At 44.8% G+C, this 18,007-nt stretch overlaps 2 protein-coding genes across 10 annotated transcripts in view; one reads left to right on the top strand and one right to left on the bottom strand.

Annotated features, from left to right (window-relative positions):
- Nucleotides 1-721: 721 nt before the first annotated feature.
- Nucleotides 722-6,236, bottom strand: SYS1 (SYS1 golgi trafficking protein). Of its 8 annotated transcripts, none has more exons than XM_075863133.1 (4): nt 6,083-6,100; nt 3,167-3,210; nt 2,869-3,016; nt 722-2,480 (listed from the first exon to the last, which is right to left on the bottom strand). In XM_075863133.1, the coding sequence occupies exon 4, from the start codon at nt 2,444-2,446 to the stop codon at nt 1,970-1,972; it is 477 nt and encodes a 158-aa protein (XP_075719248.1). In that variant the 5' UTR covers nt 2,447-2,480; nt 2,869-3,016; nt 3,167-3,210; nt 6,083-6,100; the 3' UTR covers nt 722-1,969. The 8 variants fall into 8 exon arrangements, 7 of the variants coding, with proteins under 7 accessions (XP_075719248.1, XP_075719245.1, XP_075719246.1 ...); XM_075863130.1 differs by lacking the exon at nt 6,083-6,100 and adding an exon at nt 5,876-6,067; XM_075863131.1 differs by lacking the exon at nt 6,083-6,100 and adding an exon at nt 5,876-6,067 and having other exon boundaries at nt 722-2,461.
- The window catches only part of AFTPH (aftiphilin), a 63,989-nt gene continuing 51,993 nt past the window's right edge, over nt 6,012-18,007 (top strand). The window contains exon 1 of one of the 2 annotated variants that reach the window (XM_075863126.1): nt 6,012-6,458. The gene's annotated coding sequence lies outside the window, so the exon portion shown is untranslated. The remainder of the gene's footprint in view (nt 6,459-18,007) is intronic. The other variant, XM_075863127.1, reaches the window with a different exon arrangement.

Raw genomic sequence — 18,007 nt, 5'->3', positions numbered from 1 at the left:
AAGTTCTTCAGCTGTCCCCTTCTTTCCAAAGTTTCATGTTGGCTAAACGCTTTTTCTGGGAAAGGTGTGCGACAGTCATCAAGGCCAACATTACCGCTGCATCAGGGGGTTCACAGATTTTCAAATAGTTCATTTGTCTAGGTAAAGCAATGACATGTCCCGATCCACTTCTATATCACTGTCTAACTAGCAAGATTTACTGACATCTCCTACGTAACCTGCAGTGCCGGCCATACTGGTCGTCACCCAGCTTTCCCAGACACAGATATATAGGAAGGAGTCCCACAGCAATAATCTCTTTCAAATGTCATTGGGTCTGCTAAAGTGACATTAGTACTAAGACAAAGCAGGGTAGATCAATTGGCAGGGTTTGGCAAAGTTCGAGGATACTTGAATGCCACATCCACAGAAGATGCGACTCAACATGTGCAAATCTGCTCGGTTCTGTGTACCAAATCATTATTTTAAAATCCATAGTGGGTTTTTTAAATGGGCTTTCAAGTATCTGATCGGTGGGGGTCCGACACCCAGCATCCCTGCCAATGAGCTGTTTTTAAGGGGCCGAGGCGCTCGGGTTTGAAGGGTTCGAGCGCAGCTTTCCCTCCATTCCTTATCTACTCGTACTGTGGATTACCGACACATTTGTAGCGGCCGTTCACAGTATTACAGCCTTCTCCCGTTCGCTTGAATGGGAGAAGGCTGTAATACTGTGAACGGCCACTACAAGTGTGTTGGCGATTTACAATATAGAGCGGGTACGGAATTAAGGGGAAGCGTGAGCGATGCGGCCCCTTCAAAACAGCTTATCGTGACAGTGCCACAAATCAAACCCCCACCACAGGATAGACCATCAATTTCTTCATACTGGAAAACCCCTTTAATATATTTCCTACCCTAGAATTAGTCTGGGACTCCTCAGCGACATCAATGTTTCCCTTTGGGGAACCATCGCAAGGAAGCCAACCATGTTGAATATTTTACAATGGTCACATGAACACTTGCAACTTTTTTTGTTTTCCCACATAGAAATGCTGATCGTGGAGCGGTAATGCTGCGATTTTACTGTGACTTGTGGGTATCACCCTGGAGTCCTAGTCTTATTCTATGAAAGGAAATCCATTAAAACCACAAAGGATTATATTTCTGAGCCTAGAATAAGGCAAGGGCTCCACAGAGATGTCCGTGAGTCGTGATAAAATTACAACGTTGTTTTCCTGTGGGGAAAAAAAAAAAAAAGGCACAACCGACCTTTCGACCACCACAAAAAAAACGAATAATCCAACATGCCTGGAACTCCCCTCCCCCAAATTTTCAATTTTACAGCAACTTACATGCATTGATCTTGCATAAGTAATATAAAACCTATATAAAACCTTAATATTATGTATTTTCTTACTGTGACTCCAACTATATGTGACAAAGAATAGAGGAAGACATTTGTATAGAAGGAGGAAGCAATGTGTCTTATTGTAATCCTCCTCCTTCCTTTCAGCCGCGTCTTCTCCCCTCCCTTGGATGAACTTGATGGACATGTGACTATTGTAAGACGGCTTATATCTGTGTACTGTGCTAGCTTATTATATATTTGATGCGCTCACCAATGACGTTTCTATGATTTGGCTCTTCTTCAGCACTGGTAAAAATGGGCCTTTATAAAAGGTCAAGATGATGAAACCTTTCATTCTGCCCCAAGAAAGTTCTTGTGAGTTTAAGAGGACAAGGAAAGAATCTGCCAGGGTGGACGTAGTTACAAATGATTAAAAAAAAAAAAAAAAAACCTAGAGCGTGCAATGCAAGTGCTGAATGGCTAGACAGATATACTCATACTTGCTCACCGCTTATATACTCCATTATCTCGTAGCTTTAATTCTAGTAGTAGTTTTAACCAAACTCCAAAAACCATTAGCAAATCTAATAGTGTGGAGGATAAATACTGAAGTATTAGAAACACCCGAGAGGTTAAAACAGTCTACACATTAGACTTGGGAGCGGAGCTGAGGGGTATCTCATTGAGTTCAGTCCGCAGACAAAGATACTCCCCAGTCACTGCCATTAGGCCAATGCATACAAACATCAACAGCCACCACGTGATTGTGCTAGGGAGGTGGGCATTATATATCCAACATCCGATCATATGGAAAAGATGGACTGTCACTGTGAAATCCAGGCACTGCTTTCCCCTGCGGATAAAGTAGAGTAGTCCCAAAGCGCAGGTTAAAGAGTTTAAGATGAAAGCCATCATGGTGATCCTCCCGTGTACGGAAGAAAATCCCAAGAGTTCGTAATTAAATAGCTGGTCGATTGAGGGGCTGTAGTGAATCAACACGTCCAGTAAAGCAATCCAGAGGCCCAGGCCGCCGTAGTAGATGAACTGCATCAATCCAATCTGAGAAGTGATCAGGACCGGATCCCACACGTAGCTCCGGAACTGTCCGGCCATTCTCATGGTACAGTCTATAAACTACGACAGGAAATTATTGCTGAGGAGAGAAAGAAGCATCTAAAAACGGTGTAGAATAATATATTTACTGTACAAGGCAAGTGCATAGAAGACATGCATAGAGAGGATACGGTCAGTGAACGAAAACACTCTTGTTTGCATTCAGACGATGAAAAACTATCCATCTTGGTGGCTCCAAGTCAAAGTTCTAAAACACTTTGGACCCATGCACACGGCCATGTTACAGATCTGTGTTGTACAGATCCATATTGTGGCACCAAACATTTTTTTGTGTCAGTGAGAAAGAAAATCTCCATTATCTCATGCCATATTTGTTGGTCTGTGGCATTGAATAGAATCAACAGCCTACATTATTCTATTCAGATAAAAAGAAATAAATAAGAAAAAAAAAGCAACTTGATGTTTACCTGTCAAACATATGCCAGAAGGGCACTGGACATTGTGTAGATCCCAGGGTAAGTTTGCCACACACGTATCCTTCTCAAGTAGCCAATAAACGAAGAGTGAAAAGGGCCTTAGGCCGGGTTCCAAAGTACAGCAAATGCTGCGGAATTTCTGCAACGGAATTCTGTGTGGAAATTCCGCAGAATTTACAGTAGCAGCAAAGTGAATGACATGGCTTTAGGGTGTATGCACATGCCGCATTGTTATTGCGGCAGGAAAATTACCACAGTGCCTGAATGAAATGAAGGATCCGTATCTCACCTGGCATGAACCGCCTCTCGTTAAAGAATCGGAAGATAACAGACCTAAAAAAAACAAAAAAATGTTTTAAATGGACAAAAACACAACAACTTAGTAATCTGAATTTTAACGAATGCCAAATCGCTGAATAGTTATAAAAGGTATGAGATTTTATCATTTACGTTCAAAATGGTGTTTGAATTTCTCTCTATTGGAAAGATATTTGTTGCCGGTCAGTAAATCTTAAAAATAGCGAGTAATTGAAACACAAAGTATATTAGAACGTTTTTTGACCTTTCATTATATAATTATTTAAGATACGCCATGAATGTCTGATCGGGGGGGATGTCTGTACACTGGGACCCCCAAAGATTGCTAAAATGAAAGAGCTGCGTTGCTCTGCCCCTTGGCTTACATAGCCTTCCAAAACAAACACTTTCCCCAAATCAGAGTGACCGAGCCTGCCAGAGGTTCAGAACATTGTCATCTAATGACCTAATATATGCTGGCCTGAGACTTGTAGTTCTATACACATTGATAACGGAACAAGAACCAGGACTATATATGACTTGTGCCACGTCATGCCCCACACTACTCATCACGCTATTAGTGCAGTAGAACACGACCGCGTTCGGGGCGTGAAAAACGGTCCAAGCGTAGGCCGCATTTCCCGGCCCGACCGCGGTACAGGTGAAAGACTCCTGGCATCATAGACATTTATGATGCCAGGAGTCTCCGACTCCCCACGGAATTGCTGTTCTGTACGGTGTAATTTTGTTCAGTACGAAACAGCAGTTCCGTAGGGAGGCAGGGACTCCTGGCATCATAAAACGTTTATGACGCCAGGAGTCCCGTTCATCTGTACCGCGGTCGGGCCGGGAAATGTGGCCGACACTCGGACCGTTTTTCCCGGCCCGAACTCTGTCAAGTGCAAGAGGCGTTAGACTTTTCCACACACCAATAGTAAATAACATTAATGTTTACTCGTTCATAGGCTTGTGAAAGGAGCAAACGACCAACTATCAACAAGACGTCTCATTTTCACAGCCCATATAAATGGACCTTTATTGGGGTTGTCTACGACTGGACAACTGATAACCTATCCATAGGATAGGTCACCAGTATACATCGGTGCGGGTCATACACCCGGACCGATCAGCTGCTCCGGCTGCCAGATGTTTTGAGCAGATGGCTCCAACAACTGTATAGCGGCCTTTCTGCAGAACTGCAGCTCTCACTTGAATAGGAGCAGAGCCGCAGTACAGCAGCTTGGCCGCTATTCTGGGACCGGAGCCATCTGCTTCCGGCTCTAACTACTGCATATCGTTCAAAACATCTGGCGCCCGGAGGCAGCTGGAACAGCTGATCGGTGCGGGGTCCGGGTGTCTGACCCGCACCAATCATATACTGATGACCTATCCGGTGGAATGGTCATCAGTAGTTCATTCGTGGACAACCCCTTTAACTCAATACTACAGGAGACAGTTGTCAGATGTTGCAATTGACTGCAACTTTTGCACAGCAGGACACCTTGAAGTGCCCGTCATACTAAATAGATATCAATGTTATAGAGGAAACGCTGGCTCTCTCCTTATTGACTCAATATCTCAGTATATATTCGGATGATGTTATTCTCACTAAAGGTTTAAGTGGTGTTCCGATCTTTAAACATGTTGTAATTGCAGTAAGAAGAGTCACTTCAATAACCTGCTGTCTGTAGCTGAAATGTCTCTGTAAGCCAGTCTCATAGGACCATGCGCCTGGTGTTTATCTTCTGCGATGTTCTGTACACTGAACTTTGGTTATATCCCCTCTCCGACCTCCCATTAGTACAGGACATCACACGCCTCTTATACCTGCTCCCTGCTCTTCGCCCTGTCTCTGGAGGGATTGTGTTTCACACGCTGGACAGCTGATCATGCAGAGTCTAGCAGCAGCATGAGCTCTCAGTAGAAGACAGTGATTACAGCACTACCTTAAACCTTGTAATAGAGGAGCATGGAGGCAGGTGGAAGATAATAGGGCAAGATAATGAAAAATTACTTCTGAGCTACGGTGTCATCACCTGGGGATCATACAAACACACACACACACACATACAGGTACTGCTCTGTATTTTCCATAAGCTCGGAAAACCCCTTTAATTGCTCCAAGATCTATCCTCCCATTATCTCCAATTCACTGCAATAGTAACGTAACGCGCACACACAGTCCCAAGGCTGTTCATAGGAGATCCTGACAACAGATTCAGGCGTCCAAAGATTCTAAAGTCAAAAGACAAATGGGCACGTTGTTTTGAGTGATGTGCCTCTTTATTATAGTGATCAGTGGGGGGGGGGGGGGGGGGGGCGCAAAGGCCACACGTACAGTTAGACTACATGTTAGAAGATGGATAAATGTACACCTTCCCTTTAATGTAGTCAGTTCTCCATGCCCCAACTTCCTGCTGGGCTTTTACTTATGCACAACAGACAATTTGAAGAAGCAGAGATGCAGTGTAAAGCATAGGGGACAACACAGCAACCTCAGTTTATGATGACACAAGGTGTCAGACGTCGAAAGTTTTCCTTAATCCAACACTATGTACAACAACCGTGTCGGGATATTTCCACTAATGGCTCAGGCTCCAGAGAGGAAAAAAACAGAAACGAGCAGGACAGATCCACACAATAACCCGTACAGTGCACCCTGCTGAATACACTGTGCGACGGTGAGAAGCCACATCCTTACCACATTGTCTCCGCAAACCACAACCGCTCAGTCAACAACTCCAGCCTCCTCCATCTCCAGCCATCACACCGGCCGCAGAGGTGCGTCACTTCCGTTCTATCCGCCAGCTACAGCTCTGTGCCGGAAATGACGTCACCCCAATACACCTCACACAGTTCCAGTGATACAGAACAACACGACATATTTCTCAGCCCTCCCCTAACTAACCTCTTCCCACCCTCCAGCCCAGTCACCGGAAAATGACGTCACGCCACTGCAGGAAGTGACGACGAACTGGCAACTGCTTCTGACAGCTGCGGCTTTTCCGCCCTTTCTGCGGTACCACTTCCGTCTTCGCCTGCGCAGCGGTTCGGCTTCTCCGCCTCTTACGGCTGGACGCGGTGGATGACGGGAAGGCGGATCCGGGAGGAGGTGGAAGCTGTGTGGTGTTGCTGCCGCTTCCTGGGCTCGGGGAGGACTGGGATGTGGAGCCGGTATATGAGATCTTTGCGGTAACTGGTAGATTACTACAAGAGTCGGGACTACACCGGGGACCGACATGAGCGGCACATCCGAGCTGTGCGGCCCGGGAGAAGGGGGCAAGGTGAGACGCGCTGTGCTGTTTACATATGTGGCAGCGGTGACACCTTGTACACAACATGACAGGACGTGACAACTTCTGCCTGACACTTCCTCTAGTGTCACGGCTGCGGCATTTACCTGGAAAGAGCAAGGCAGTTATTACCGCGCAGACAGCGGCCATGTACCGGGGCAGAGCAGTCTCCATGTTCTTATATACTCTTTATATCATATTTATTACTTCACTCTACTAGATATAGCCATGAAACGAATATGATTGGGGCTCCTGGGTAATGAGGGGAAAGTACAGGGTTAATATAGGGTAAATGGGGCCACGTAATACCACGGTCACCCATACTTACTGTAACAGTCAATAATATTGCAGCTTAACGTATAATTCCGGGAAGGTGTCCGTGCCTTAGAAACGTTTCGCAAAAGATAGGACGTGTTTTTTTTTTTGCTTTTTACGGACTGTGCTCCCATACTTTATACTTGGCCCGCAAATGCGGGTGGCCGTGCCCGTAATAACGGGCTGTGATTACGGGCAGAATCGTGTGCAGGGAGCCTTAGGCCTCATGTACACGACCGTAGCCATGTGCACGGCCGCGGGCGGAGTGTCAGCCGCGAGCCGCCCGCAAATCTCAGGCAGTGCACATGGCTGCGGCCATTATTTGCTATGAGCCTGGACTTATATACCAGTCAAATGCATATGGGAAGATTTAAGTTTTATGCCATTTAACCGGACGACTGGCATCTCAGCCGCCAAACTCCATTCATGTACAGGAACATAATATTATCAGCTTTTATTTATTTTATTAGAGAGTCCGACAGTGGAAGAAAATGGTGCCACTTATGACCTGGACCAAAAGTCCAGCATGTGCTCTTAGGCCATGTTCACACAGCATGTGTTCAGGCTGAAAAATACCAGACTTCTTTCAAGAGGAAACAGACTATGAATCCAGACGTTTTTGGGGATGATTTTAAAAGCTTGCAAGTATATTTGGCCGTATTTTCAAAGAGTCAATGAGAAAATTCTGCTTGTAAAACGTTTCAAGAAGTGACATCACTTTTTTTTAGGAAGCCTATTTTTACAACGCACTTTTTAATTCGGCAGCGTAAAAACAAGCCTCATATTGATTAGTGTTCCCATTAAAATCAATGAGAATCTGTTTGCAGGTGTATTTCAATGGTATATCGTAGCACTTTATGCTCCAAAATACGCCTGAAAATATACCATGTGAACGTGGCCTTACACAGCGCACCTGCTGCAAGCACTGGGACTGATGGGGGATGGGGCGTATGTTATAAAGTTACACCTTGTCCTGATTCCTGCCTCTGGGGCACTGCTTTATTCACGTATAAAACCCCTTTAATTGTGCCTTTAAAAAGCTGTTTGTTGCACACTTTTTATGCAATATTTACTACTTATTGGTAGTTTGTAGAATATTTCTTCTACTTTATTTACTACTTATTATCTACTTCAACATCTGGTTTGTATGTCATCCACCTTGCAGAAAGAGGCGTAGAGGATATTTTTTTGCGCACGGCTTGGATTTGCCATAAGCAGGTGTGTTGTGTGTGTTTTTTTAATTATTTTTTGTATTAAAGAAAATCTGTCGCGGATTGGCCAGTGAATATGCACGTGGATTAGCCCTATTTACACGCGTAACAGAATCCTAAACATGTAAACATTGCCTGACACCTCTATATTATGTACTCTCCTTCCCTACATAAGTGTCAAAGCATCAAGAAGGATCGTGCTACCCTCTGAGACTCCGCACGCACGCGCGCGCGCAGTTTGAGCCAAACACAGGAGTGGAAACACAAGAAAGGAGATGGATCCGTCTTTTCTTTTTACCTTTCTTGCTTTTTGGATCCATGTTTGACTGACTTTAAAAACATGTAAAAGTACACCGCATATCTGCCCTGGTCCCCGCATGGAATTCCGGCCAAAAAACCGCACCAAATTGTGGTGCAGTTTTTTTGGCCAAAATGTCCACTGCGGATAATGCACGTAAAAACAAAAAAATCTATACTTATCCGTAGCCATGGCGACGCGTCTCTCTGGCGTCCTTGATCCCGGCCTCCTGGGATGGTGTTTCATCCCATGTGAAGTCTGTGATTGGCTGCAGCAGTCACATGGGATGAAACGTCATCCCTGGAGGCCGGGCTGGACGCAGGAGCACAGTGTTCTGGGAAAGTATAATTGTTTTAATATTTTTTTTTGCAGCGGAATCGCAGCTTTTCCACCGTAAAAATCACAACATCTGCGATTTGTTGCGTGTTTTACCTTTCCATTTAATTCAGTGGGGAAAGCCTGCAACAGAAAAGCAGCAATTCCGCAGCATAAATGGACATCCTGCAGATTTTAAAAAAAACTTTTTATGAACGGTTTTCCAGCAGCCTGGAAAGTGAGATTTGTTCAAATCTCATCCACTGCTGCTACAGTTTTATGCTGTTGGTTTTTCACAACGAAATACGTTGCGGAAAATCCGCATTATTTACACTATGTGTGAGCCCGACCTTACTGTGAAAAACAGATCCAAAAACTGCATGAAAACCGTGTGTGAGATCTTGGCCAAATAGAAACTTTAATTCTAATCCTGGAGCCGATCACACATGGTGAACCTTAGGGACAGTTGCCGACGTTTTTCAAAAGTGGCATCATTTTTACAAGTGTTTTTAAGTTAAATGTTGTCTAATTTACTGATGTTTGCCCTGACGCGTTTAGGGACCGTCCACACGTAGCGCAATTGTTGCGGTTTTTCCGTCCAGAATTGCGGATGGAAAAAACGCAGCAGAATACAGTAGCAGCAGAGTGGGTGAGATTTAACAAATCTCACCCACACGCTGTGTAAATATTCCGAGCAGAAATTGACCTGCGGTGCGTATTTCTCAGACCGCAGCATGTCAATTCCTGTTGCAGAAAGTGGTCAGAATTGCATCTCCCAATGTTGAGAAAAACGGAGCAAAATATGCACCATTTTCTGCTGTCAAAAACACCAGAAATGGTGCGGTTTTGCCGCAGCGGAAAGTCTGCTACTTTCAACGGAATTGCTGCAGAAATTTTCAGCAGCAATTCCGTTAGGTGTGGACAAGCCCTTATGTCTGCATCTGCCCTATTTGATCAATCTGTCACCACATACTTCATGCTAGCTAGAATTGCTTCACTTTTCCTATCCTAGGTTCTGCGTGGATTAGCGGTGTAACTGTTATTTTTCTTCATTTGCAATTTATCTTGCAAGTTTTATGGTAAATGTTTATGAAATGCGTTTTTTTATCAATTACATTGATAAATGTGGGCCATAATCTTTTCAGATGGCTTCCAAGGCTAGATATAAAGCGCAAATAAGCGAGGATGTGTGTTACTTACGTTTTCATTGTGTTAACACTTGGTCCTTAAGGCCGGGTTCCCATCTAGAGTAAATGCTGCGGAAATTCCACAGCATTTACAGTAGCAGCAAAGTGGATGAGAGTAAGAAAATCTCATGCCCACGCTGCGGAAAGAAAACGCAGCGTAAACCTCAATCAATTGAACTGCGGTGCAGAATTAAATTCTGCAGCATGTCAATTTATGCAGTGTTTTTGTTCATTCTCTGTTGCGGGTTTTCCCCATTGAATTCAATGGGAATGCAAAACCCGCAACCAAAAACGCCAAGTACTCCGGCAAAATTGCGACTCCAAAAAAAAACATACCCAGAATGCCCTCCTCCTTCCTGCTGTCCGGCCTCCTGGGATAACGTTTCATCCCATATGACCGCTGCAGCCAATCACAGGCTGCAGCGTCACATGACCTGCAACATTATCCAGGCAGGCCGGACTACGAGAAGAGGGAGGGGGTAAGTATGAACATTTTTATTTTTCCCCCGCAGTGCTGCTTCCCACTGCGGAAATGCCGGTCCACAAAAACATTCCAGAATCGGACGTGCATTGAGTTCCTCGTAATGGACGCATACCCCGTTAAAAAACACAGATGTGTGAATAGCCACATTGAATTGCACTGGTCAGTTGTTAAAACGGACAAGCGCACTGACCAGAAACTCGCTTGTGAATAGGGCCTTAGCCATTTTGTGGTCTTTTTTTTTTTTGCCGTTTATAGAGAATCTTTTTAAAGTGATAAGCAACTGAATCCTAAATAAACACAGATCAGGAACGTGTGGCAGTGTCTCTTTAAATACGTCATGGTAAATATTTCTTCATAGAAGACTGAAGAGGCTACGTTGTAAGGAAATGTTTGTTCTTTTCTGCAGTTATGTAAGATCTGACGTAGAATCCCCCTGCTCTGGAGTCGCTCCCGGTGTCTCGCTCTGGGACGGAGTTACTTTTGGCTCAGAGGGAGAGGTGTGACTAGCAGGTGGCACCTGATCCTTCTCAAATATTCACTAGACTTGTAATTTTCCAGAGCGAGACACTGGAAAGAAAATACAAGAACTTGATCGGTTGCATTCCAGGTGGATGTGAGCTTTTATTCATAGCCGGCAGTTCTTTCATTACTCAAGATCTACAGATGTTTTGTGCACGGTGGGGATTATTTATATAATGGTGACTAACTCCGCCAGGTTTCCTCAATAAAGAATTAACAGATTCTGAACCAGTGGACTGGCATATTATTGTGTTCATCACTGGATAGATGATCATTGGCTGAACTAAACACAGCCGCAGTGGAGACATTACTTTGTCTTCGCGTACTGTAGGGGCCGCAATCAACAATTTCTTGGCCCCATACTGCCAAGGAGTCTGGGTCTCTCCCCCCCCCCCCATTCTGGGGTGATCAGGGTGAGACACAAGCTGGCAGAGGCTCTGTGGGAAGGGGAGGTCGGGTACAAAGTGACATGTGCTTGGTGGGGGGCAGAAAATGGCTGGGGCTCTGTGAAGGGTCTGAAAATACAGAAGGAGATGGGCTCTGTTTGAGGCAGAGGGGGCAGAAGCAGGTGGCAGGGGCTTAGGGTGGGTGACGTACAAGGTGGAATGGGTTCTGTTAGGTGAGGGGACACAGAATGGTGGAAGGGGTCCTGCATGAGACAGGTGGGACATAAGGTGGCAGGACCTCTCTGTGAGCACGGGTGCAGACAAAAATGGACCCTGTAAAGGGATTACAGAATCAGGAGGCAGAGGCTCTGTGTTGGGGGTAAGGCAAATGTACCAAGGGTTCAGTGATGAGGGGGTTGAGGGGATAGAAGACAAAAGGTGGTAGGGGCTCTGTTATGAGAGGGTTCTGAAGGTTGTAGGGGTACTATGGGGGGCATGGGACAAGGGGGAGAAGATGGCAGGGGCATGGATAACGTAAAATAGGGACTCTGTTGGAAAGCAGGTGGTAGGGGTACTGTGGATGGCAGGGGGACAGAATGTAATGGCTCCGTAGGAAACGGCTAGGCAGAAGATGGCTTGGGGTGTCTTAGGCATGACAAAGTGGCAGGGGCTCTTTGCGATTTTTTTAAAATGGCGGCGTAAAAAAAACCACTCCGTCTGATCGAATTCAGTAAACGCCCTGAAATACACCTGAAAACACGGCATGTGAACATACCCTTAGAACTTATATCTGCTGTGCATAGCCACCGCCGCAAGTATATTCACCCTCCAGCCTCATTGATGTTTTTCCCCATGTTACTGTGCTCAGGGGAAAAAAGCTGCTGGAGGGAGCAGGAATATATGAATATACTTGGACTCGTACTTGCCGCACGCCTCAAATATAAGCTCTTACCTCTCCTTAACATGGACTGATAAATGACAGCACGCTGAAATGAGCCTGACTGTCACTTTTTTTTATGCTGCTCTCAGACAGGGCAGCATAAATACTTGACCAATCCACTTTTAGGCCGGGTACACACTGAGTTTTTTGCAGGAGGAAAATCTGCCACAAAATTGCGTTTGGAATTTTGAGGCAGATTTTGCTCTGACTGCACGCTGATTTTCGCTGCGTTTTTCACCCGTGGCCATTGAGCGCTGCGAGCAAGAAACGCTGCAAAATACGCTTTCTCTGCCTCCCATTGATGTCAATGGGAGGTGAGAGATGTAAACGCCCGAAGATAGGCATGTCCCTTCTTTTTCCCGCGAGACTGTTTTTCTGATGCGGTTTACGCGTCAAACTCGTCAAAAAACTCTGTGTGAACTCCCCCTTAAGGGAATGGGCCCCATGATGATATGGGCCCGTTCTTTTGAGCCATATTAAGCTCTATGGGCCTTATTGTGTCTGGGTGGTGGCGGAAGGCAGTGGCAGTACCACAAGTGCGGTCCTGAGATTATATATATATATATATATATATATATGTGTGTGTGTGTTTACATATAGTTTAGTGTCAATATTGTGTTATTCCATTAATGACATGGTAAGATACGTTTATAGGATTTGCTGTCATTCACAACAGTAGGACCCGCACTGCTCATAAAGCCTGTGAATCCACCCACAGAATACCAGTCTGTATACTGTCTACAGGCCAGCGGACTGTTATAAAACAACCTGTGTCTGGTGACGGGGGACTGATTTTATTATTTGTGAAGAGAGCAAAAGGGTATGATCTTAATTTACTGTCTGCACTGTCTTCTTTACGTTACATTCCTGCATAGAAGTTGTCTCAATCATCCCTGCAAAGCACCAAGAATCCCCCCTCCAATAATGAATCCCCCCTCCAATAATGAATCCATATACAGTATCAGGCCATGTGCGCGTTACCAGTGAACGGATGAATCCACTCCTTGGTAATGAACAGCAAAAAATGTAGAGCGAATAACAGCGCCGGGACTTCAATCTAGATAGAGAGATGTTGGCTTATTCACGGCTTGAGAGAGGTTCTGGTGTGAACCGAAACGTTGCTCATCTTGTTCACTCTGTGGTGGATAAACCAACATCTCTCCATCTATATTGCAGTCCTGGCGCTGTTATACGCTCTACATTTTTTTTTATATCTATCTATTTGTGTGTGCACATAATCACTTGCCTTGTGTTGATCATGTATTGCTTTACCTGTGTCATCTGCGGGAGGAAGTTTCATTCCATGTGACCGCTGAAGCCTGTGACTGGCTGTAGTAGTCATGTGGGATGAAACGTCATCCCAAGACGCCGGCCTGAACCAAGACGCACAGAATTTTGGGTAAGATCTTTTATTTATTTTTTTCCCCTAAGCTGCGGTATTTGCGGCGGAATTGCAGCTTTTGCGCTGCAAACATTGCAACGTCTGCTATTACTTGCTGGTTTTAACTCCCCATTGAATTCAATGGGGAAAACCTGCAACACAAATGGAGCGATATTACGCAAATACAATTGACATGCTGTGGGTTAAAAAACCTCACCGCAGTTCAATTTCTGAGCTGTTTTTCCACTCCTCATTTATCCAGAGTGTGGATGAGATATATTTAAAGAGGCTCTGTCACCAGATTTTGCAACCCCTATCTGCTATTGCAGCAGATAGGCGCTGCAATGTAGATTACAGTAACGTTTTTATTTTAAAAAAACGAGCATTTTTGGCCAAGTTATGACCATTTTTGTAGTTATGCAAATGAGGCTTGCAAAAGTCCAAGTGGGTGTGTTTAAAAGTAAAAGTCCAAGTGGGCGTGTATTATGTGCGTACATCGGGGCGTTTTTAATACTTTCACTAGCTGGGCGCTCTGATGAGAAGTATCATCCACTTCTCTTCAGAACGCCCAGCTTGTGACAGTGCAGATCTGTGACGTCACTCACAGGTCCTGCATCGTGACGGCCACATCGGCACCAGAGGCTACAGTTGATTCTGCAGCAGCATCAGCGTTTGCAGGTAAGTCGATCATACCTGCAAACGCTGATGCTGCTGCAGAATCAACTGTAGCCTCTGCTGCCGATGTGGCCGTCACGATGCAGGACCTGTGAGTGACGTCACAGATCTGCACTGTCACAAGCTGGGCGTTCTGAAGAGAAGAGGATGTTACTTCTCTTCACAGCGCCCAGCTAGTAAAAGTATTAAAAACGCCCCGATATACGCACCTAATACACGCCCACTTGGACTTTTACTTTTAAACACACCCACTTGGACTTTTGCAAGCCTCATTTGCATAAATACAAAAATGGTCATAACTTGGCCAAAAATGCTCGTTTTTTAAAAATAAAAACGTTACTGTAATCTACATTGCAGCGCCTATCTGCTGCAATAGCAGATAGGGGTTGCAAAATCTGGTGACAGAGCCTCTTTAAATGTCATCCACTTTGCTGCTACTGTATTATGCTGCGGATTTTCCGCAATGAAACCTGTTGCAGAAAATCCGCAGTATTTACGCTACGTTTGAACTTGGGCCTCATGCACATGAACGTCTTTCTGGGTCTGCAATTCATTCGCAAAAATGCAGATGCATTGCGGAACCATACATATCTATGGGCCCGTGCACATGACTGTGGTTTCCACGGTCCGTACATTGTCCGGGAGCCCGGAACGAAAAAAAAGTCATTTTATGGGTTGCATTTAAAGTCCATGATTGCGGACGGCCCGCGGATGACACTGTATCGTTCTGTGCTTTTATGCAGCGTATCCGCCTAATAGTCCTAGAGATCTTCATGCTAAAATTGAGACACACTGGGGCAGACTTGTACGTGTACTCCTTTAATTTCTATTAAGCAGTTCAATACAAGAGTGAGGATAAACTAGCTTTCTCTGTTATTTATTAGAGATCCTTCTGGAAGACAGCCGGAGAGAGATGGGGATTTAGGCAGATGTATAAAAGACATCACACTATTGATTTGTACTTTAAGCCAAGATTATACTACAGAAAATAAAGGCGCAGATCCAGTGTTCTGACCCGCCGCTGCCCTTTATTTCTGCAGTTCAGCGTGTCCCAGGAGATCTGTTGTGTAAACGCTGAATAGGGGTTATAAGAGGACAGCTGGTTCTATTGCTCAGACCCCAGCACTTCCTTTCATGCACATGACCATAGCCTTGTACACGGCATGTGATTACGGACCGCGCACATACAAGATGTGCATTGACCTTTAGTAGACTGCATTTCCGCAGCAAAAATTGCAACTCGGGGAGTGGGGGGAATCTTACCCAGGATTCTGTGCTTCTTCGTCCAGGCCAGCCTCCTGGGATGATGTTTCATCCCAAGTGACTTCTGCAGCTAATCACAGGCTTCAATGGTCACATAGAATGAAACGTCATCCCAGGAGGCCAGCCTGCAGGACGTCCGAGGGACTCGTCGCCATGGCTACTTGAGTATGAAACTTTTTTTTTTCTGTGCCGTTTTCCGCATCGGACATTCCGGCCAAAAAACTGCCGCACAATATGGTGCCGTTTTTCGGCTGAAATTCCCTGCGGTGCCCAGTGCGGATACGTTGTGTGGTATTACACCGCGTATCCGCCCTGTGTGAACGTAGCTCTCGGAAGGCACTGTTTTTCCTATGGGAGAGCCTTGGCATGTTCAGATGTGGCAGACCGTTTCTGCTGCAGATTTTTCTGCAAATCTGCATGTTACATGCAGATTTTGATGCGTATTCAGCAGCACATTTGCCGCAGGTTTCAGCCTATACATTGTGAAAATTGTTGGGAAAATTTGCTGCTTCTCTACAACCTAATGAGCATTCTGTGAATTAGAAAATTCGCAGCATGCTCTGCTTTCGTAGCAGACTTTTTGAATACCCCATCCACTTATATTATACTGTCAATTGCCGCAGATTTACAATGCGGAATCCGCATCTCAAATATGGCACATTTTAAATGAGCAATTTCTGCATGTATTCTCAGCATATTTTGTTCGCAGTGTGTAATGTGTGTGTGTGTGTGTGTGTGTGTGTGTGTGTGTTTTTTTTTTTTTGTTTTTTTTAAATTAATCAACTTTGCTCCTACTGTAAACACTGCAGATTTTCTAACCGGAAAACCCGCAGCGTATTCTCCACGTTTGGATATAATCTTATTAGTTTTCTATGTCCAGGGCTCCTGATGGAGATGTTTCCTGCTAGTTGAGGTGGGTGAGAGTTGGAAGCCTGATAAAAAATGCAGAGTGGATTACATTACTGTGCTGTAACCGTGCACCAGAAGTCTCCTCTGACGTGATGGAAAGTCCTATGGTCTTTGTTTTGTTCTGTTTCGACATAAATGAGATCAAGTATAAAAGCTTCTGCGTATAGAGACAGTGCGGCGGCACGTGTCAACCAACCACCTTCCTGCTTACATTTACTGTTTTTTTTTTTTTTGCTTTCAGGTTGATAATGGGTTACAATTCCTGGATAAGGAGTCCTGGTATATTTCATGACTTCACATGAGTTTTACTCTTAGTAAAATGTATGGCTTTACCTTGCACACAGCGACATGTTCTGCAAAGCCATATAAACCTATTGTGCCCATAGCAACCACTCACCGTGCAGCTTTCATGTTTTCAGCAGTTTAAACTTTTGACGTGTCATTGTGGACCTGTCAAAAGTTTTTTGATCGGGGGTGGCCCTAACGATAAGACCTCCACGGATCGATTGAACGAAGCTGCAGAAGTGCTCGGGTAAGCTCTGTGTCGCTTGGTTTCTGATGGGCTTTTCTCGGAGCGCTGTACGGGCTTAAAAGAAAGTCTGTGTGTCCATACACGGCTTGCTCGGATTTCCTCGAAAAGCCGATCGGAAACTAAGCAGCACAGCGCTCACCCGAGCGCTTCTGCCTCTTAGTTTTAGCGATCGTGGAGGTTTCAGTGCTCGGACACTCACCAGTCAAAACTTCTGACATGTCATAACATTTTTAAAAGCTGAGCACTAATTAAGGCCAGTTTTTCTGTTAGACTTGAGAAATTAGGCCAATGACGTCCTCTAAATGTGATGTCTCTTATATCTCTGTTTCTGATTTGGCAAACCATAATCTGTTAAGTTTCCATTTACGGATGAGATCTCCAGAGATAGGCTTTCAATGTTTGATCTGTGGCAAACTGACCCTCGGGACCCTGCCGATCAGTTGAATGAAGCTGCCTTGCCTCCACTTCATTGTTTATACAGGTACAGCGCTGCATATCAGTGTGGCTGTGCCTGGTACTGCAGTTCAGTACCATCCACTTGAACAAACCACCTGTATGGATGAATCCATGCGTCTATGTAAACAATGAAGGCGTAACGGCCCTTCATTTTGCAAATTGGCAGGATCAGACCCCTAAGGATACGCCATCAATGTCAAAGCACCAGAAAACCCATTTCATTTGAGAATACGTTATGATAACCTAATGCAGAAAATTCCTGTCTTACTGTTTTTACCTTACTATTGTAGCTCCACCTGTAGGGAATTTCATGAGTGATCCCGTATTATAAGGGGATTGATTAAAGTATTTGGAATATAAGTATTGGGTGGATACAGAAGAGCAGCTCTGTGGAATTCAAATTCCCTGCGGCTTCTCCTGCTGCTGGCAGCGCTTTATGGCAGCCTTTATTTTGTTCATCAAAAGAGCGCATTGTGAGAATACAGGCACCATATTATATTAATGGCTATGGACACCTGTGACAAGACAAAGATGATTTTTACATATATTAGTGGTGGCCTGGAGTTAAAAGTTTCAGGCTACAATCTTCATTCCTACATTTATATTTGGACCACCAATATGCAGTTTGCAACTTACTGCTAGACTTTTTTTCTAATGTGGACGTGTCCA

This window comes from Rhinoderma darwinii, chromosome 4 (genome assembly GCF_050947455.1).
Source record: "Rhinoderma darwinii isolate aRhiDar2 chromosome 4, aRhiDar2.hap1, whole genome shotgun sequence".
Classification (NCBI taxonomy): Eukaryota; Metazoa; Chordata; class Amphibia; order Anura; family Rhinodermatidae; genus Rhinoderma; species Rhinoderma darwinii.
The sequence above is the reverse complement of the archived record's forward strand: the minus strand, read 5'-3'. Positions and strand labels throughout refer to the sequence as shown.